This window comes from Stylophora pistillata, chromosome 2 (assembly GCF_964205215.1).
Source record: "Stylophora pistillata chromosome 2, jaStyPist1.2, whole genome shotgun sequence".
Lineage (NCBI taxonomy): Eukaryota > Metazoa > Cnidaria > Anthozoa > Scleractinia > Pocilloporidae > Stylophora > Stylophora pistillata.
Window position 1 is genome coordinate 46,888,310 of NC_142520.1, and position 22,306 is coordinate 46,910,615.

General features: G+C 39.6%; 1 protein-coding gene, 1 long non-coding RNA gene and 1 pseudogene across 3 annotated transcripts in view; all 3 read right to left on the reverse strand.

Annotated features, from left to right (window-relative positions):
• LOC111319404 (uncharacterized) overlaps positions 1-15,853 on the reverse strand; it is a 44,967-nt gene extending 29,114 nt beyond the window's left edge. The window contains exons 1-3 of the mRNA XM_088749599.1: positions 15,828-15,853; positions 15,552-15,623; positions 2,349-2,420 (exon numbers count right to left, since the gene is read on the reverse strand). Coding sequence (XP_088605725.1) covers positions 2,349-2,420; positions 15,552-15,623; positions 15,828-15,853 — 170 coding nt within the window. The remainder of the gene's footprint in view (positions 1-2,348; positions 2,421-15,551; positions 15,624-15,827) is intronic.
• Positions 5,497-8,368, reverse strand: LOC148739903 (uncharacterized; annotated as a pseudogene). The gene is made up of 5 exons (XR_015996066.1): positions 8,132-8,368; positions 7,746-7,851; positions 7,174-7,404; positions 6,481-6,777; positions 5,497-6,140 (listed from the first exon to the last, which is right to left on the reverse strand). The product of XR_015996066.1 is annotated as an uncharacterized LOC148739903 (transcript).
• A 610-nt stretch (positions 15,854-16,463) lies between the features above and the next one.
• Positions 16,464-19,221, reverse strand: LOC148739904 (uncharacterized). The gene is made up of 3 exons (XR_015996544.1): positions 19,150-19,221; positions 18,249-18,320; positions 16,464-16,536 (listed from the first exon to the last, which is right to left on the reverse strand). It is a non-coding gene; the product is annotated as an uncharacterized LOC148739904 (long non-coding RNA).
• Between the last annotated feature and the right edge of the window lie 3,085 nt (positions 19,222-22,306).

Below are 22,306 nucleotides of genomic sequence, written 5' to 3' on the forward strand. Positions count from 1 at the left end.
ATTCAAAATATGTTATATATCCTTTGATATACAGCCCAACGACTGACTTTCCAAATAAAATACTTTCATCGTTAAAACTATAATTTGAATCAAGCGTGCACGTGGAGCTTCAATTCACAATTTGATCCTAGAATTTAGACACGGAGATGCGTTGTACATAGAAATGCCTAAGGAATTCATCAAAAGATGCCTAAACACGAGGGTCTAGAGACATTTTGTGCAGAATATAATTTTCATTTAGAACTCTAAATTGGAATTCTCTTAATTTGGTATCTAACTTGCGCTGATATAGAATGACGCGAAAGTCTTTCCAAGGAGAATTTGTTTTAATTAAAAAAATTGGCTCCGTTTCTTTTGTGCCGAGGGAGTGCAAGCGGACGTGCTTTCATCATTTTCAGATCGCTTTTGAAGCTCGATCGCTTTTGGAAATCTAAAATAATTTTGTAGAATCAAAGTCGTAATTTTTTTTTCCATTTATCTATTTACTAGCTAGTGATAACTTTAAGGGGCCACCGTGGATTAAGTCTATGAGGAGTTTGAATAACTTTAACTCCCGTAAATTATTGATAAGATACATTTGAACAAAGAGGGGAAAATACAAGTGTAGATATAACTATAATAAATAAAGCTAAGGTGGGATATGATCTCCGTTCAAGTGGAGTTTTTGCGGTTCGGGGCGGCCATTTTCTCTTGCCCTCTTTAGTTTCTTTAATTAATGACGACGGCTCTCTACGATATCGTTTTCCTGAATTGCAAAAGGCGTTTTCTTTCTATGCCTGCTTCAAATTTCTCTGACGTTCGGTAAAGCGGAGAGAGGGAGTTAGAGTTGGGCTTAGGTTCTGACGGTTTTGGGGTACTTTTCCATTTGATGTGCAGCCGTTGCAATTCAATTTCCGCGCGTCCGCTATTTGCAGTTTTTCTTTTATGATGGAACTGATCATTTCTTCGGTGTTCTCTCGTTTCTCCTTTTTGCCTTTTCGCTTCTTGGTAAACCAGCTTGTTTGCGTAGTGATAATACTTCTTCAGTTGATTTGTGTTTTGAATGGGTGTTGATGTCCTCCTTAAGAAATTTCACACCTTTGTTAATTTCTTGGATAAATTTCCTATTGGCTTCTTCTATTTTCTTAAGCCATTCTCGAGCTTCGTCGATTGTGTCAAGACTTTTTAGGCGGGTTAATATTTTACTGGGTGGTGATGTAACGCTTTCTCGTCCTCACTCTTGCTCACCATGTCGAAGCTTGTAGCGTAGGTGCCTTCCTTCACTTCAAACAAACGTCTTTTAGTTTCTTTTCATCTGGAGATGCACTATCTTTACTGGAACACCTTTCTCTCCTCGCCTTTCTATTGATTGGCTAGCGCATATATTAAAATTTCATAACTTCCGATAATTTTTGGTGGAGCGTCAACGTGTACGTCCACATCCTCTGGCTACTAGCACCATTCTCCTAGTCTCGCATGGATGCACTGAAGTGTTTTGACATGTCACATAGTGGGTTAAGACTTTGTGATGTTTTGTCATTGATGGCCTATTGTTTACCTTCCGGCGTGACTAACAAACTTATTTTGACAGGTAGATTTAGAATTGAGGACGATTAAGCAAGGCAACGACACGTCCTACTCTTTGGGAAGCAAAAGTAGTTCTCTAGTGTCCACTCCTCTCCTCCTTCCCTCCTCCCTTTTCTCACCAGTAATGCTCCAAAGGAAATTAGGCTATATCTTAGTTATTAATGATTAAACTTATTTTATGAAGACAAATAATCTTCATGTGTATAAACTATTCTTTTAAAACTAAACTAGTGAGCAGCACTTATGCTAAGAGTAGTTGTTAAACTTCTCTAGCTATTCTCCGACGCGTTTCGTCTGTCGTAGACTTCTTCAAGGAGTTTTACAAGTAGCACTGAGCCGAAGTTAGCCGATCTGTTACGGGGGACCAATGACCATAGAGGCCTGGCTGGGCTTACGCACAGGAACAGGCCAAGTTGTAAAAAATCTAAAATGTGTAAGGCAAGGTGAAAAATATATTTTGGTGGCCACGGTTTTAGCTAAAACTCCCGGAAGAAGTCCACGACAGTTAGACGAAACGCGTCAAAGAATAGAGAAGTTTTACAACTACTCTTCGCAGTTGAAAAAATTTAAAAAAATAGTCCTTCTACGTGTAAGACGAAACTCAAGCTAAGCTGACGGGTCTATTAAGACTGATGTATCAAACAATAATAAAAACTTGAGACTTTGGCCACATAGTTTAACCAGTGTAAAGCTTTTACTGTTACAACTATCGCTGAAATTATATATTTATCCTTTCTCGTCTTTCTTTTCCAAAGTCAGTGGGATTAAAACTAGGAACTTACAGAAATCCTAGTTTGATATTGTTATTGAATATGTCTTTAGGCAAGTCCTCCAACAGGTTGTTGTACAAGAACCTGTCAACAAATGACGACAGTTAGTATGTGTAACAAGTATTCAGCGCTAGCTGCTTTATTATTCCTAAAGCGTGATCATTATCATCAATACTATCATGTATCTAGAGATTTTTTTGGTAAGAACCAATCAAAGTATTTCGAAATCTTGCTCTTCGTTCGTGGATGTCTGTTAAAACTTTTTAATCCATAATCTCTTCGATTACATCCTTCTTATAAGGGATCCCCAAAAATTTGTTTGATTCCCTCTCTACCCTTTATTACTAATTAGCTCTAGGGCTGCTTAGGAACAGGGTCATTTCCCATGGTCACCCGCAAAATAAAAGAACCACAAATAGTGTTTATTTCACTACTTTCGAAACCCCAGCAATCTTTGTAGAGAATTTTCTGAGCTTTAAAGCTGTTAACGTTTCACTTAGATATCATTGGGTCACTAACACTGGTAAAAAACAACCGTAGCTGCAGCCTAAATTGACTGCAGTATAAGTACTATTATCGCGAACACAGAACTTTGTCTTACCGAGGATCTTATTAAAGGGTTTGGAGACCTATGAAACAGCTCCATAAAAGTTTCAGGAACATTTGTGGACTAAACAGCGAATGCTTTCATTTTTCTCTACAGCATTTTCTCGTCTTTTGCCTATTGAGAGTCTCAGAAAATCAGGGTTTCATCAAAACTTGGTTGATTGTCCACTGACATATCGCAAGCGTAGAGCGGTGATATCTCAGTGGACATAGAATGTTCTCTAACCCTAACGTTGCATTTTATCATTTCTCGGTAATCTCTTCAACTGGTTATTGTTTAACCACCTAACAAAAGTAACATAAAGGGCTATTGATTAAATTGCGCTTGTCAAGATGGTGCAGAAACTGTGTTTGCTCGAAAATGTCGTAAGTCATATATGGAGAGCTAAGATAGGATTACGAACATTAATCTGGGACAAAAAAATTGAGACTTATTTGTGTGTGTAAGGTAAAGGTAAAGGTAAAGGTAAAGGTCTCTATTTCTCTAAACAACATACGTGTTTAGTTACAATTTTAAGGTTGAAATCAGACAGGCGCCTCTGGCAGCTGTGTTTAGTCCGTAGCGATTTCACCTACCCGCCCAACCCGCCCCAGGGAGGACATCCATCACACAGTAATCTCGTGCGTGGAATTAACGTCTCCTACCCCAACCCTGCAGGAGACGGGACCTCCATTTATTCGTCCCTATCCGATGAGACTAGAATATCTAACCATTTCCTGATGTTAAAGAAAGGAAGCATATTCTTCTCAATTAATTTTAAGACCCTGAGTATTGGTTCGGCCGGTATTGAACTCTCGACCTCCCGCACAGCAGTCCGGCGCTCTCCCAATTGAGCTAACCAGGCGGCGGCGTGTCTGCATGTGTAAAGCGCTTAAAAGCAGCTGAATGCTTCACACTTGCCTTTTCTCCCTTCTCCCATTCCTCACTGCTGCAATGTATAGGCCTCGACGTTAACGCTTTCAAAATATTTTGCGTTTTTCCAAAATAGCTTTTTTTAACACAAAGCTGTAGTTTTTGTATGCACGTTTATAGAAATCATTTAAAATATCGAGTTTTCACGGACAAAATTTTAAAAGCAATTAAGATATTTATTTCTGCAATGTGGAGTACGTCCGATAAAAAAGTAGTTTAATATGTTAGTAATTTGGGTTGAATAGTGTAGTTTGCATTTCTACTGCCCACATAAATGGGTGGTGCAGAAATTCTGCAGCCCCCTTTGTGACCGCATGCCGCAAAAATTCTGCAGCCTCATTTGTGACCACCTGCCGCAGAAATTCTGCAGCCTCACTTGTAATCACATGCCACAGAAATTCTGAAGCCCCCTTTGTGACCACATGCCACAGAAATTCTGCAGCACCCCTTTGTAACCACATGCCACAGAAATTCTGCAGCCCCCTTTGTGACCACATGCCACAAAAATTCTGAAGCCTCCTTTGTGACCGCATGCCGCAGAAATTCTGCAGCCCCCCTTTGTAACCACATGCCACAGAAATTCTGCAGCCTCATTTGTGACCACCTGCGGCAGATATTCTGCAGCCTCATTTGTGACCACCTGCCGCAGAAATTCTGCAGCCTCATTTGTGACCACATGCCACAGAAATTCTGAAGCCCCCTTTGTGACCGCATGCTGCAGAAGTTCTGTAGCCCCCATTTGTAACCACATGCCACAGAATTTCTGCAACCTCATTTGTGACCACCTGCGGCAGAAATTCTGCTGCCTCATTTGTAACCACATGCCACAGAAATTCTGAAGCCCCCTTTGTGACCACATGCCACAGAGATTCTGCAGCCCCCTTTGTGACCGCATGCTGCAGAAATTCTGCAGCCCCCCTTTGTGACCGCATGCCGCGGAAATTCTGCAGCCTCATTTGTGACCACCTGCCAAAGAAATTCTGGAGCCCCCTTTGTGACTGCATGCCACAGAAATTCTGCAGCGCCCTTTTGTGACCGCATGCCACAGAAATTCTGCAGGCCCCCTTTGTAACCACATGCCGCAGAAATTCTGCAGCCTCATTTGTGACAACATGCCACAGAAATTCTGAAGCCCCCTTTGTGACCGCATGCCGCAGAAATTCTGCAGTCTCATTTGTGACCACATGCCACAGAAAATTCTGCAGCCCCCTTTGTGACCACATACCGCAGAAACTCTGCAGCCCCCCCTTGTGACCACATGCCACAGTGATTCTGAAGCCCCCTTTGTGACAGCATACTGCAGAAATTCTGCAGTCTCATTTGTGACCACATGCCACAGAAAATTCTGCAGCCCCCTTTGTGACCGCATGCCACAGAAACTCTGCAGCCCCCCCTTCGTGACCACATGCCACAGAAATTCTACAGCCCCATTTGTGACTGCATCCCACAGAAATTCTGCAGCCCTATTTGTGACTGCATGCCGCAGAAATTCTGCAACCCCCTCAAATATTGAAACTGAAGAAATCTTGGGCCACCTGAAATGATGGTATGTTGCAGAAATTCTGAGGCCCTCACAGAATGGTCATACATTGCAGATTGACCGAATATTCCTTTACACTCCCAAAATCACAACTTCTTGAATGACTTCAATAGTTATGTCTTATTAAGTCAATCTAAGAATTCTCTAACAAATGTTTAAAACTATTTACAAACTATTAATGGTATTCACACAAAAAATACTTCTACTGTATGTACTGTCTTGGAGTCCAGAGGCAAGGACAAGGTAATGCTTTTAGGTTTCCCTTGTTTACACAAACTTGTTTGAAACAGTTAAACATATTTGCATGTACATTATTTAAAGACAATTTAGTCAAACGAGAAAGAACAAGACAATGCTGATGCATTATTCATGATCTTGAGTTTTTAAGTTCATTATACCGATCTTTTAGAAAATTTCTCGTCGATGGCATAAGTTTGCTGTCCTCAGTGAGCTGGAAAGAACTGCAAACAATACATGTTTTACCCAGCCTTTCCACCCATGGTTGTGCTCTTCTGCGGGGTATGTGCTGAGGAGACCACTTCCCTAGATATGTTCCTTTCCAATAGTGCACTTCAAAGTAGTTATCCTCAATGGAAATTACTTTTCTTATCACTGGCTCCTTTTCATAGTTGCTAAAATACAAGGCCACAAAGCAGCCAACTTCCAGAGAGGTAAGAAAATCATCATCCACCATCTCCACTGGTGCTTTCCTTTCTCTGGGATTTCTATATCGGCCAGTGCAAATCTGAAAAGTTTAAATATCAAAAGCATAAATGATACTATTGCAAAGCATCTTCTTACACATGATATTATCAAATACATTCAACATCGCTGGTGTTGAAATATAACACAATCATACATGTACATAAAAAGTCGATTTGGCTGAAAATCAAAGTTATTGTTTGTATAATTATCATGGCATGAAATAGTCAATCGCCCGCTGGCGACCAATTGTGAAATTCTGGTCACCAGTGCAAAGTTTTTAGTCGCACTGGTGACCAGGAAAGCGTAATTTCAGACCGTGCCTTTTCCCATAGCTCTGGGAGCAATATTTAATCTTATTTCAGTTCTCATCATGTACTCACTTCTTGGGTAGGCTGGATTTCTCTTTCCCTAAGCTCTAAGAAATCATTTGGGATTTGGGCAGCCAAAGGTAGTGGTGCAGTTTTTCCAGCAGTTTTCAGTGTATCCACTAGCCAATCATAATGATCAGGCACTGCTGCTATTTCTCTCTCAACATTTTCCAGCCAACTTCTCCAACAATCTGATGCTGCTTGAGGCATATTCTGTTGATACTTGTTAAGTATATCTCTCTTTAATGCCTCCAAATCCAATTTGGCCAGGGAAGGAATTACAAGATTAGGCTTTCCATGAGGCATGCTCTGTTCAATCAAATGCAAAAAGAAAAAAAATTAGCAAACAAGATAAATGCTTAGATACTGGCATAACAGAAACATCAGAACTGAAAGCATCAAAGTAGTCTAGTGATTGCCGCATGGTTACAGGTTTTACATTCTCCTTATCCAAACAAGTGCAAAAATAATTTCAGCAAAGAATTTCCTTCACGTACCACACAATTTTACTGGTCATTTTCTATTGTTTTGCATACTAGGTAAATACACAGCATTCAAACTGCAAATTTCAATTTTCCTCTTTAATTCAGTTCAATTTCTCAAATCAATTTTAGTCAAAAGTTTGAAGCTCTAGCCAGACTTTTTGGTCCCAACAACAGTGAAGAGAAGGAAACAATGGAAGGACACAAAAAACGATGTGCACACCTTGAGAATTACAATTGGCCCTTGCCACAGCTCATGGCTCCAGTTTCTGTAATGCATTGTAGCTTTCCCTTCATCGTTTAACTTAAATTTAAAGCACTTTGGAACAGTGTGCTCATGTAGTTCCTCTGCATGATCTGAAATCCATGACTTTATGTCATAGACAATCTGCAGCATAAAATAATGGCTTGGGAGTAGGATGCTTCATGCAATCTTCCAGTGCCTTGAGTAATTCTGTAAAAAGGGGAGAATTCAAGTTGATGAAATTTAGAATTACATTGCACTGCTAACACATGCACTGTATAACTTGTAAGTTTCTCTCTATATGCCCTCCCTATCTCACACACCCTCTACTTTTGAAATAAGAGTGTGCTGACAGATTGATGCCACTCTTAAATTCTCATTCCTTTATTGAGGCAAATATAAATGAATATAAATGAGTGGCATCAGGCCCAATGTTTTTTCTGTGCATTTAACCTGAAACACGGGCACATCAAGACTGCAATAATAAAACAACAATTAACAAAAGCACTAACCTACATGTAATGTTATGATCTCTTGTCATTATTTATTACCTGGAACTGTATAAACATCCAGCTTATCCAAGTGCTTCAAATAAACACCGAATAAAGCATCAATATCCTCATGAGTATGACCCACTGGGAGAAAGTTTACTCTGATCTGCAGTTAACAAACAAACCGCAGTTCTTACTACATTACTGACTCTGTTGAATGATCAACTCTTTGTGTTATTGCTTTGTAAATTGAGGCTGCTTTGGATTTAACGTCACTTAAAAATGTTATTCTTTTATCCATTTACCCATCTAAAACCCACAAAGAAAAAAGTGAACTCTGCTAGCAGGGAACTTAGCTTATTACAGCACTTTAAAAAAATAAGATTATCATGAAAGAGTTCAAGAGTCTACTCTGTGCAATGTTGGAAGTTCTAAGCTCCCCAAACCTCAAAAATCCCCTCTTCAACAAGAAGTGCTGGTAGAGCAAACATGAACCGGTTCTTGTTTTCTCTAACACAGTTGTCAAACTGTAGATATAGTACAGGAGTTAGGTCATAGTTTGCAGCCCATCTCACAAGAACATCCAAAAGAACTGTCATGGTCAGATTGGAGTCATGGGGAAATTGATAATAGCCAAATACAAACATAATCATAAGCATGGAAGCGCTTCGAAATATGCACATCCACTTGTAGGCTAGAATTCCAACTCACCATAGTCGCTTTCTTCTCTTGTACAAATGTTTGTTCGTTATGAGACGCACTTGACTCTATTGGCACCAATGCTACTTCACTGGAAGGGACAGACTAAGGAATCGGGCGCGAGATGGCCATATTGAAACGTGTTGCTTAACGCTTGTTACGGTCAACCTTTGTTGATTTGGGTTCTGGTACACTGTGATCACCTTGGTTTCTCTCATACTTCCTAAGGTGGTATCCATGATTCGCGCTTTCGTTTTGAAGCGTTACTGTAGCTTTGAAGGTTCCTGATGTATGGTGGCCGTTTATTTTTGTACTGGTTGCCAGAGGAAGCAAGTCAAACTAAAAAACAAATAAAGATTTTTTTAAATATTGAATAACATTTGAGCGTTTAACGAAATTTTAACTTACAATTCGTAGCGCATTCCATACATCTTTCAGATCTTTTCGTGATCTCTGGCTGACCGTTATTTTGAATAATGGATTTTTCGCGACTTTAAATAAAAAGAGGGGTTGGTCCTCTGACTCCCTGGGACAACGCTCTGGCGCCAAAACTATAAAACACTAAGTGCAAATCAATCCATCTTTTGTAATAATGAGGGTAAAACACGTTTGCAGTCACATTCAAAGTTGTGATTGGCTTCTGTATTTCTCACCTTTGCCGTGAACACAACTCGAGTCGGGGTTTCAATTCTTTGTTTCCTTGACAACTTTTGGCCACAAACCTTTCATTTGTAGTACGTTCGATTCTTCTCGATTATTTCTACATAGAGTGAGTTCACATAATTATTTATATCATCTTCAAAACACGGATCCAAGATTAATCCATCGTCCAAAGGCAGGGTACACATCAGAGAAATCAGCAAAAATTTCGTGTGCTTCTCTTGAGACTGCAATCAGGCAAGCCAGCGGATTCTCTTTACAAGCCAATGACAATTCCCAAAGTATCCACGTGATCATGCCCGTGATCGGAAACAAAGAAAAACTCCATTTCGCGCTCGGTTTTGAATGTATTTTGCACCGGTTGATCGTTCGTGTGTTAAGCTATTTCTTTTCTCGACTGTTTTGCTTAACATAGCATCTCTAACGATGGGTTTTACCGTTTTTCAATGGGGAAACCTGTTATGATATGTAAAACCTTCAGGAAATCAACATTTGCTTTTCTTCGACAAGACCGTTCTTGAATGTCGATCAGCTGATCTTTCTTATGTAACACTTAAAGGTTATGTAACCCTCGAATGTTATGTAACCTTCTGGACTGGTTATGCAATCGCTTCGTACATTCCAGTCTAGTTCTCGAGTTACACGAGTGAACATTGAGATAAGTTAGTCGTCATGTTGTTGTTATATCGATAGCTCTAAAGGTAACCTGCCTCTCAAGTAATTAAAGTTTGTGTTCAAAGAAGCTTACTGGACTCAGACTCCCTATCTTGCTCTCTCGCGTCATAAAGGACAAAACTAAACCAGAACATGGTGAGTGGTATAAATGAAAAGCAAGTCGGTGGCGCCGTGGAGATAAAAGAAGGGACCACTGTTCACATATCGACTGGCCGGTACAAGGGTCGAGCGGCCATTTATTAAGGTAAGATTTTGAAAGTTTGTGATGAGTTCAAATTGCGATATTCGGTACATGATCAAAACTGAGAATCCATTCGGTCACTTGCATGCCATAATTTCTTAAGCTTACGCTTTACAATGAAATAACTCCATCAATAAGCTGAAGGTTTCAGGATTATTTTAGTCACGTTTGACAAGCTGCGAGCCCAGCAAAAAAAGATAAACAGCTGCTTAGTCTACAGTTGAGGATAACTTCGTTACAATTTATTGTTACAGTTACGGCAAGATTTTAATGCAAAAAATCAATTATTCAACTGTAATATTAAGCCCTTCACTCCCAAGAGTGTTGAGGTGGCTCGTACCAGTTTCCTCGCGCGGGGAACAGGTCACTCTTGCGTGACGCGCGCGAGAGAAACGTGCGAAAGAATCGCGAGATCAAAAGATGAAAATTCAAAACAAATATGGCGGCGCGTGGAATTTTTTCTGCTTTTGTGAGAAGTTTACCTAAGAGCTTGTATTTGATGTGTTGAGCGGCCACTATGAATGCAGGAGATCTATAGAAACTAAGATAACGAAGACGTTTTTCGGAGAAGTAAAGGTTGCTTCACTTCACATTTAAAAGAAATATTCAACCGATATGAAATCTTGCGACGGCGAAAAAAGAAGAACTCAAGTGAAGGATAATCTACCTGAAGTGGAAGAAGACTTTGAAACTTCAAGGAAAATAATATGATATAGCCAGAAGTCATGTGTAGGATTTCTAAGATGAGCTCGGGAGGCTGTCTTTGATGGCTGTTTAATGATTTTCTTAGCAGTAATCATCTGTAAACATCAGATCGTAGGTGCTCGCGCGACCACACGCAATTGTCAGCGGTAGCTAAAACAGATCATGAGCAAATGTCGATCTTATAGAATCCAGACTTTTAAAACGCGCGTGGAAAGTGCTAAACTCACGAAAGCTATTGCATGAAAACAAGTCCGGTGACCCCTTTTTATTGTTCCAATATGATAATAACGTCGAAAGGAATCATCAGAAAAAAAACTACAAAATTCTACGGAAGGAAATTTGTGATGTGTAAAAATTGTACTTTTTGTAGATTTTCTGAAATTCCGCTCCGTAGAATTTTTTAAAAATCTTTGTGCATTTTCCTTTTCAAGTGCCAAAAGCAATCACTGAAAAAAATCAGGGGGTCACCAGGTTAGTTTTCGAATTATTTAAGCCACAAGCTAAAAAACGCATCTGAATAAGCCTATGAAAGCATTGCCATGGAAACTGCTAGTGACGAAATGACACTTATTTTTGGATAACCAATGATTATGTAATTCAACCCCTTAAAAGTGTTCAACTGGCCTTGCTCAGTCTTTCTGTTGTATTCTTTCAAAGTTACAAACCATCAAAAAGATGAAAACCGGTACGAGCCACCTTAAGTCAAAATTGAGTACAAATCTTTGAATTTCAATTTGCAGAATCAACAAAAACAGTGTAACATGAAAATGCTGCTTGACAGCATACAGCTATATATACATTGTAGTATAGTCTTTGGTGCAAGTAAAGTGGAGACTTTTTCATTCCAAATTAAAGGTGTTTCCAAGGAATTTTCATGGTGCTTGCATATTCCCAAGAACCCCCTAAAAATTCAGGGAAAATTTTCATGGTCAATGAATTTTTTTGCATCTTCACAGGATACTCATGGGTCATGATTTGCTTCAACCCATTAAAACCTAGTGAATTTTAACACCATGAATTTTTTTGACAAGATTGTCATATTATCTTAAACATCATCAATCTTCTATGTTATCTACCGGGATAAGATCAATATACACAGTTTTGTATAATGATAGGAACAGCTTAGTTATTAAGAGCCACTGACCATAAATATTGAGAATCCGCCAACCATTGCAAAATTTCGTAATTCGTTTTATTTTTCCTAAAGGACCCTTTTGATGAACCTTTTCGTGAAAATTATATCACAAAGTTCTATTGCATTTTTTTTTTCTCCAAAAAATTGAAAAGTTTGAAATACCCTTAAATGGCCGTTGTCCTCCCCGTAAGGCAATGAGAAATTAAGCAACTTTGGCAATTTCATACGCTACAACGCAATGCGATTCTTCTTTTAAATTTTGTGTAGTAACAGATGGTCCTTTTATCTCTTAGAAAATATTATTTTGTTACGTTTAAGTCTGAATAGTAACCCGTTGAAATAAAGTACATCGCATCTCTTTCGCGGAGGTAAAATAAACCTTTGAACAGGTCTGCCGTTTATATTTACAAATCATAATGTACATCATCGTAAAGCTTTATCCTTGTATTTTAATTCCTCCAATTCTCTATCTTGGCCCGCTATAAGCGGCACTTCCAGGTTTTCAAGAGGTTGGGCTATTTTGTGGAAAATGCAATGCGAAACACTGAACAACTGTCACGACCCATTTAAAGGCCTTTAATAAGGCCTTGTATCATATAGTTACAAATCAAAATATATATTCACTTTATATGTGAGAGACCTTTTCATAGGCCACTGAAGTTGACCTTTATTTTACCTCTGCAAAAGAGACGGGAAGTACTTTATTTCAAGTGGTCACTATTCAGATTTAAACATAACAAAATGACAAGAAATTAATATTTTTCAAGAGATGAACAGACCATCTGCTAGTGCACAAAATTTAAAAGCAGGATTGCATCGCTCTGTAGTGTACGAAGTTTCATAATTTTTCATAGCTTTAATGGAGGGGGACAACAGCCATTTAGGTGTATTTCGAACTTTTCGATTTTTGGGAGAAAAAAAGCGTGATAGAACTTTTTGATATCATTTTCAAAAAAGGTTCATTAAAAGGGTCCTTTAGAAAAAATAAAAAGAATTACAAAATTTTGCAACTGTTAGCGGACTTGAAGGCACAGAAACATTACTCTTACGCTGATGCATTTTATGTTTTAGGGCCATATTTGAAGGACTGTCTAAACACATTTGTGATGGGACACTGGTCAGCGTCAAGGCAAATAATCCCAAGACATTGCTCTGTTACAAACAACAATAATTTAATATTTGTAGAACCTGTAACCGCACAGTGTAGCAGTATGAAACCACTACCTGTTGGAGCCTACACTTGGCTTGTGAAGAAGCTGTCAAGGGAAAGGGGCACTAGTGGATGTTTGCAGCAAAACAGGAATGCTACGGTGGCAGCCTTAAAGGAAGGCCGAAATGCAGTGTGGCTAAGCACTGAATAAGAATACGAACTAGCAAGCTTACAGACGAGGGTTTCTACCCTCCTGTGAAGCTGTTAAATTAAAAGTTGGGAATCTCCACAGTATTTAAGCATAAAATAGTGACAATTTATGATATTCAAATTTGGAAATATTTTGAATGGACCCCTTAATTTTGTGGCTGCCATCTTGGGAAGGGTTCATAGTCCCTCTCTATACACAAAATTTCATTAGTTAACTTGAAAGAAAATAAGAAAAAGGGGGCCAATGAAAAAGACCTGGAATTTTTAGGGTGAAAAATTGAAAATTTATCTTTGTAAAATCCACCACTATGCTATACAATACTGTGGGGTTGCCCAACTTAACCCTCAGTGTAGTCTTTTCTTTTGCACAATTGACTGAATTTCTGCAGCATGGAACATCTTGGGCTGCAGAATTTTTGCAGCATTGAACATCTTGGGCAGCAAAGTTTCTGCTGCATGGAACATCTTGGGATGAAGAATTTCTGTAGCGCAGGGTATTTCAGGCTGCAGAATTTCTGCGGCGTGGGGCATCTGGGACTGCAGAATTTCTGCAGCATGGGACATTTAGGGCTGCAGAATTTCTGCAGTGTAGGGTATTTCAGGCTGCAAAATTTCTGCGGCATGGGGCATCTGGGACTAGAATTTCTGCAGCATGGGACTTCTTGGGCTGCAGAATTTCTGCAGCATCTGGGGCTGCAGAATTTTTGCAGCTTGGAACATTTTGAGAAAGCAATTTGAGAAATACATTATTTGTGATTATTTTTTTGAATGCAATGGCTAGTTATCCTGTTAAGTAAGTCGTGTAATCTCATTTTCTACTGTCTTCGTTGTAACAGTGGCAGACATGCCTCGGAATAGTTGCGTTTTTCTTCCTTCAGAAACATTTCTAATAAAATAAAGGATACAGAAGCTCCTATGATTGTCCGTCCAACTTATATGTATACAATTGAGGGATTTTTTTTTATGTCAGTGAAATAAGGAGAAATTTTGTCAGTGTAATTCGTGTAAACTTAACAGTCCGCAATGAAACCCAAACTTTGCATTTTTTTTCTAAGCCACCATTTCAGTATCCGTAAGTTTTGCAATAAAATTCCTTCCTCAAAAAATCATGGATTCCGTGTGTTTTCGCAAAAATGCTACGACTTTTGTGCCTTAATTTTACTAGGTCGATAGAAAAAGGCAGTTTTTTGCGGAAACTAGCTCTCAATTACCCTTGAAAAGCCCATTTTTGTTGGAAAATGCTATTTTGGAAAAACGCAAAATATTTTGGAAAGCTTTCATTACACACTGTCATTGAACGTGGTCCTCATCATAAGCCAGGTGACGATGATATCAGGGAGGGGGAGGGTAAGATGCCGAGACAAATATATAACTTATTCTGGTGCACGTGGTTGCAAAACATATTCTTCAAAATGGGTGACTACTAAGTGTTAATAATAGTTATTAAAAATATACCATGATAAAATTGAAGCATATAACATGTTAAGATGTTAGCAACTATCATGATAAAATTTTCACAATGTAAATTTGATGTAAGTACGATCTTTTTTTTTTGGAAAAAAGAAAAATATTACAGTAAACCTCGATATATGTGCTTTACATTTATCAAAACAGAAGTCGAGTGCACGTTGGCTTAGTCCGAGTGTATGGCCGTTGTTTTTGTAACTTTTTGTCTTAGGTCGTCATGGCGTCATTGTTTCTGCCTGCTATCGATTTTCTCATTATTCCTAATGGTCCTTTTGTTTTTCGTTTGAGTTCAGGGATGATCATATCTCCTTCTTGAGGACAGTCTGTCAACTGACAATGTCGTCCTGGATTTATTAGCATAATGTTTGTGTAAGAAATAAACACATGGTCATTTAGTGCAGTCCTTACTAAAGGAAAGGCCATACTGTTTGAAGGGAGGAGGGGAGGGTAAGCTATCAAGAAAACTGGTAAAGAAAAATTTTTGGAACAATTGCACACAATCTCCCTTTACTTTTGTCTAAGATTTTCAACAGCGGGTTCATTCGTAACGGCACAAATATTAAAGGCAAAACTTGGGTAAGCCACAGTGCCTGGTATACCTGGTAAGTTCCAACATAAAAGTCACAGGTTAACCATCTTACTCATTTACTCTGATTAACATGTGACCTAGCTTCCACCTTCGCTCCCTCTCCCCCCCCCCCCCCCCCACCTTCCCTCCTCTCGCTTTCACCATTGTACTTGCAAGAAAAAATAAAATCCCTGTCCACGTAAACAGAACATTCCTACTTCGTAGCTGATTTCATTTGGACCTAAGACGTCGCTGCTCATATTTGCTGGTAATCTTACAAATGCGCGATGGATTTGACGCGTTCCTTACACAAACAACACAAACTCTTACACAAATAAAACAGACTCTGAACTTACAGCCCCAACAGCTGGGTATTGTTACTGAAAATGCCTGATGGTAATTTCTTCAACTGGTTATTGTTTAAGAACCTAACAAAAGTAATATAAAAGGTATTGATTCAATTGTGCTTTTAAAGATAGTACAGGAGCTGTGTTTGCTCGAAAATGTCGTACGTCATATATGGAGAGCTAAGGTAGGATTACGAACTTTAATCTGGGACAAAAACAATTGAGACTTGTTTTTGTGTGTGTATGTGTAAAGCGCTGAAAAGCAGCCGAATGCTTTACACTTGCCTTTTCTCCCTTCTCCCATTACTCATTGCCGCAATACATAGGGCTTGACATTACACACTGTCTTTGAACGTGGTCCTCATCATAAGCCAGGTGACGATGATATCATGGAGGGGGAGGGAAAGATGCCGAGACAAATATATAACTTATTCTGGTGCATGTGGTTGCAAAACATATTCTTCCAAATGGATGACTACTAAGTGTTAAAAATCTAAACCTAAATAGGATGCGATAGACGGGCATACGCGTGCACACTAGCACAAAAAAAACATCTGCAATTAAACATTTTCCTGTATGAGTGTTGTCTACATGACGTCGTGAAACATCGCCTGGTATACCTGGTAAGTTCCAACATAAAAGTCACAGGTTAACCATCTCACTCATTTACTCTAATCAACATGTGACCTAGCTTCGACCTTCGCTCCCTTTCTTCCCCCTACCCCCACCCTCCTTCCTTTCGCTTTCACCATTGTACTTGCAGGGAAAAATAAAATCCCTGTCCACGTAAACAGAACATTCTTACTACGTAGCTGATTTCGTTTGGACCTAAGACGTCGCTGCTCATATTTTCTGGTAGTCTTACCAATGCGCGATGGATTTGACGCGTTTCTTACACAAACAACACAATCTCTGAACTTACAGGTCCAACAGCTGGGTATTGTTACTGAAAATGCCTGATGGTAATTTCTTCAACTGGTTATTGTTTAAGAACCTAACAAAAGTAATATAAAGGGGTATTGATTCAATTGTGCTTTTCAAGATAGTGCAGGAACTGTGTTTGCTCGAAAATGTCGTACGTCATATATGGAGAGCTAAGATAGGACTACGAACTTTAATCTAGGACAAAAACAATTGAGACTTGTTTTTGTGTGTGTATGTGTAAAGCACTGAAAAGCAGCCGAATGCTTTACACTTGCCTTTTCTCCCTTCTCCCATTACTCATTGCCGCAATACATAGGGCTTGACATTACACACTGTCATTGAACGTGGTCCTCATCATAAGCCAGGTGACGATGATATCAGGGAGGGGGAGGGTAAGATGCCGAGACAAATATATAACTTATTCTAGTGCACGTGGTTGCAAAACATATTCTTCCAAATGGATGACTACTAAGTGTGAAAAATCTCAACTTAAATAGGGTGCGATAGACGGGCATACGCGTGCATACTAACACAAAAAAACATCTGCAATTAAAAGTTTTCCTGTATGAGTGTTGTCTACATGACGTCATGAAACATGGCGTCACGGTCCAACTTTTTAAATCTTAAGCTAGCCTCACATTTTAGTTCCTCATTTTTTCCGCTGATTTTTATGGCTCTTGGGACTTTTTATTCACTTGATATCGCACAGAAAGATCTTGGCATCAAAAGCAGTTTAAATGGCGTCGGTTGAAAGGTCTTAAAACGTGTGGGAGAAATCACTACATTTAAAGTCGAGCTGCGATGGCTTATTCAGGACGGTTGAGGACACACATTCCATCACTATTAAGTAAATTTGATGTATGTATGTACGATCTTTTTTTGGGGGGGGGGGGGGAAAACACAACAGTAAACCTCGATATATGTGCTTTACACTTATTAAAACAGAAGTCGAGTGCACGTTGGCCTAGTCCAAGTGTATGGCCGTTGTTTTTGTGACTTTTTGTCTTAGGTCGTCATGGCGTCATTGTTTCTGCCAGCTATCGATTTTCTCATTATTCCTATTGGTCCTTTTGTTTTTCGTTTCAGCTCAGGGATGATCATATCTCCTTCTTGAGGACAGTCTGTCAACTGGCAATGTCGTCCTGGATTTATTAGCATAATGTTTGTGTAAGAAATAAACACATGGTCATTTAGTGCAGTCCTTATCAAAGGAAAGGCCATACTGTTTGAAGGGAGGAAAGGAGGGTAAGCTATCAAGAAAGCTGGTAAAGGAAAATGTTTGGAACAATTACACAAAATCTCCCTATACTTTTATCTAAGATTCTAATCAGCGGGTTCATTCGTAACGGCACAAGTATTAAAGGCAAAAAGATAAGCCACAGTGCCTGGTATGCTTGTAGTTGAGTTCCAGCGTATAAGTCACAGGTTAACCATCTTACTCAGTTACTCCTAGTGAACAAAATTTGTATTAAAAATTTCTCGTACACCGTGATACTTTTTCATTGGCGCTTAAGAAGAAATTCACTCTTGGTTGCCACAGTCGAGTCATGTCACTGGTGACAACCTGGGTATATTCTCTACATTGAATGTTTTCTTGTGGACACTGTGGTTGGTTCATTCAATTTCTGTAAATAACTTCTCATTTTCAGTACCTCTGTCCGATCAGAACTAAAAATGTTTACTGTCAAAAAGTCAGTGTGCTCTGAAAATCTGCTGGTTTCTTTCCCAGTGTGAGATAAATTACGGGCATTCATTCAAAATGAAGGAAGGGTCCTAACTTACAGGGCGACCAGCTTGGTATTGTCAGTGAATATGCTTGATGGTAATTCCTTCAACAAGTTGTGGCTTATATTCCTGCCAAGAAATGGTAGAGAGTGCTGTCTATTGCGATGTATTTATCAATTAAGTTAAATTAGAGGGTATCTCTGGTAATGCTGTATTTTCCTACATGCTTTAATATGAGGGCTCAAACAAACCTATATAACTCTATCCGCTATGAATCTAACCTATTTTGTGCTTAATCAGGACTGACTGTAGGTTGAGGATTTTTATCTTTGGAGACTGTGTAACAATTCTCTTATTGGGGAGCTCTATTTAAACTCAGAGCTTGAAGGAGGGAAGGGTATTAGGTTAATATCCAAGGAGGAGGGAAGGGGAGGGAGGGTTCGAATTTTCTTGCGGTAAAATTAAAGCTGATCCCAGAAATTTGTTTCCTCTTCCACGCGCAGTGACACCAAAGCATCATTGGTGATACAGTCGAGGTAACTGGAAGTTTTGCCTGTTGTAATTTCGCTCCACCTCACCAAGTTCGTGTAAAAAGATATTACCGTACACTTTGCTTGTCCAGGTAAGAATAGCTCTACGATGGATTGTTTTCGGAACCAGTGCCCAACGTTTCAATGATTCCAGGGGAAGTCATCGTGTTATAGCAGACCTTCTCAGAACTACCCTCACCCACATGATCAGACTACCCGACTAGTAATCAATTCAGGTATATTTAAGGTGTTCATGTAAAGGTTGGGGTGAGTTTATCATGATGTTTGGAAGCTAAAAAGGCTAGGTATTGCTATAGTAGATTACTTGGAGAGGACTACTTCACATTCCTATCAAAGATCATTAAAAAAGTGTCGAAGATGGATATTTTGGTTAATTATTAGATTGATAAAAAAGATTCTTGGCTTACAGCCATTCCAGCTGGGTATAATCGCTGAAGATGCCTTGGGGCAAGTCCTTCAGCTTGTTGTTGCTTAGGTATCTATTAAGAAATTGTCAGAAACGTGTAAATTACATGCTGAATGCAACAGTTACGATAAGAATGACATCTAAACGCGTAGTCTCTTCATTGTCAAACCATACATAGGAAATATATAAAGAAAGCAACTAATAAATAACTATGAAATCATTGTATCAATACTTTCATGAAACCTCAATGCAAAGTATTTCAGTGCCTTTGATACACTTGGACACTAAAGGAAGATTAACGGCTGGAAAAAGCATAATTATGATAACGAGCATGCGACGTCTGACCGTATCTTGCATCAAAGATCATTCTTATCAGCCTAATAATCCATTACCGCCAGATCTTTTACCACTTTCTGATACATACAGTGAGAGCAGCACCAGCAGTTCGCTCATGTAGTGCTTCTCATGATTGGCGTACTCACCTACTTACTTTCGTATCGAATAATTGTTCTAAGAAACGATTTGGAAATACATCAGACAAGAAATATAAATGTCGGGAATACCGACGCTTCGGTGCATCTTGCGCCATTATGATTAATGATAAAATGCGGTTTGTGAAGAGGCTAAGTTAAGGCGAATTTGCATAAAAGAGTGCCAGGCTAATTACATGAACACTTTAGTACAAAGAGAATCTGACTGTACATTCAATGCTGGTTTAAGATCTTGAATACACAGTATTTCATTAACAAGGCAGTCAAACTTGTTCGTACAATACTTGATTACATTGAAGCGCTCTGTGAAATTGTTCGCAACAGCAGTGTTATGTTCTTTGGAATAATGCCTGTAAATAGATGACGCCTTTTGACGGTGTCCCTCAACGCGCGTGGTGGCCCTTTGTGTACCCTACATAACCTGCATCGCACACTTGAATAAATAAACAACGCATCGCTGAGTTATAATGTTAGGCTTGGGCTCACGCGACTTAGATCTTGTTTAAGCTTGCGGCTAATAAACACGGGTTGAATCGTCTTTTGCACCTTGTTGCTAAGATCTCTAAGTTTTCGTTTGACAGACTGCAGCATCCTGATCTTTATAGAGGATAACTATCTGGATAGCGTCATCGGTATGCCGTTTAGGGTGGTCCACTGCGACTCTCGAGGTAATAAACCTGTCGTTAACGGAATCAATAAGGTAAATCGGATACCTCAGCTTACGGAAAACTTCTCTCAAACGTTTACACTCTTTTGAGAAATGCGCCCAAGATGACGATAGCCAGTGCACGGGATCAAGCATCGTGACGAGCAAGCTTGTAGCGGCTGTCCAAATGTCTATAATAGTGTTAGCCTGCGTAGCGGCCCTAGAGGGAGGGGGGAGGGGAGTGGGGAGCCGAGCGGAGGGAGGCTTGGGGAGAGAAAGGAAGGAAAGGAAGGGCCTGCCATGAGAGGTCTGCATTCGGCTTAACTACATTCATTTCGTGAACGTAAAATTCCTATTGGTCAATCACCTGTCAATCAAACTGTGGCATTCTTTTCCGAGTGAAGGTGTGAAACCTTCGAGCCTCGATCAATAGTTACAGTTTATACACAAAATCTATTTTTAAAATCATAGTCAAAATGTAATAGTTTTAAGGATGAATTTCGATACCGTAATTTCTAAAGTTTGTGCAAGCAAACTGAACTGAATGGTGTTCAACTAAAAAATGAACGAAAACTTGCAGTGAAATCCCTTCTAAAGCGCAAGGATGTACTCGCAGGCTAAATTTGATGAGGGTACGTTGAAAAACATCCTAGAACAACGCGGAATCAATCTGAAAAACCACCAGCGCCAAGCTTTGGAACAGCTCTACGTCAAAGAAAAGGATCTTGTAGCTATTTTTCCGACTGGGTTTGGAAAAAGTTTAATTTTCCAAGTTCTAGTGTTGCTTGCACGCGTCGCGGCCAGCGACGATAAACGGCCCGTTGTGTTGGTTATAACTCCACTTACAAGCGTCATACAAGATCAAATACTCGAACTCGAATCTCTTGGTTTGCAAAAAAAGATTTGCATCCGTTTGAACGGCTTCGGTGATCCGTTCTTCGAAATCATCAGACCGTTCGAACGGCTTGGTTACCCGTTCGTCGAAAATATCAGCCCGTTCGAACGGCTTGGTCGTCCGCTCGTTGAAAACATTAGCCCGTTCGAACGGCTTGGTCATCCGTTTGTTGAAAAACATCAGTCCGTTCGAACGACTTGGACTATTTTCCGTCGAACGACTTGTATCATACGTTTGGAAGGTTCATACTAGTAGCGCCACCCGTTTATTGAAAATAAATTCTTACGTTCGAGCGGTATCGGTCGTCTGTGCTAATGTTTACAAGATTTGTCCAACTTCATTCGCTCGAATTCTTAACCGAAGATGGACATGAAGCCCTTTCCAAGAGTTCATAAAACTTGAAAAAAGTGTTCACTTTTCGGACACAGGTAAGGCAAACAATTTGGCTGTTTTGCGAAGTAAAATCCAAGATCTCGAAGGCGGTCCGCGATAACATATTGGAATTCTTCTCTCTGACTTGCTTTAAAGATTTTAATAAAGCTTTCGAACCCTGTTCCTAACTTGATTTTTGAGTTATCTCCACAAAAGCGGCAAATCGACGGAATATCTATATTAGGCTTTCTACCCCTCTTGGGTTTTCCTCTGAAATTTTTCATGTCGTCCGACATTTTCATCTACGTGCAGCAGTGTTTTGACAGTTTGCATGGGTAAGTGCTCGGCTATTTTTATTATTTTCCCTGCTTCACTGGCGTACGTATTAAAATGGCGAGTCGTGATTCGGTAGTTTTGACAGTTGTTGATTGACGATATGGGTAATTAATCAAGGGGAGTTATGCGGAATGCGGGCCTCTCATGCCAGGCCCTTCATTTCCTTCAGGAGGAGTTTTCTTTTTATTTCTTAGAGACCCTTTAATAGCGCACATGATACAATAGTTAAAAGGGGTCCAAGGGGAGACCCCATAGCTACTCCATCGGTCTAGCTGTTCGTATAGGGCCCCGTCGAAATGAAACAGCTGCCCCTTTGTGGCAACGTGTAGAAGATCGGCGAGGTCAGTACTGGTCAAGTTTAGATCATAAGTGTCATTCAACAAGTCGATCTCGGAATCTTTGCGTGCCAAGATGTCAA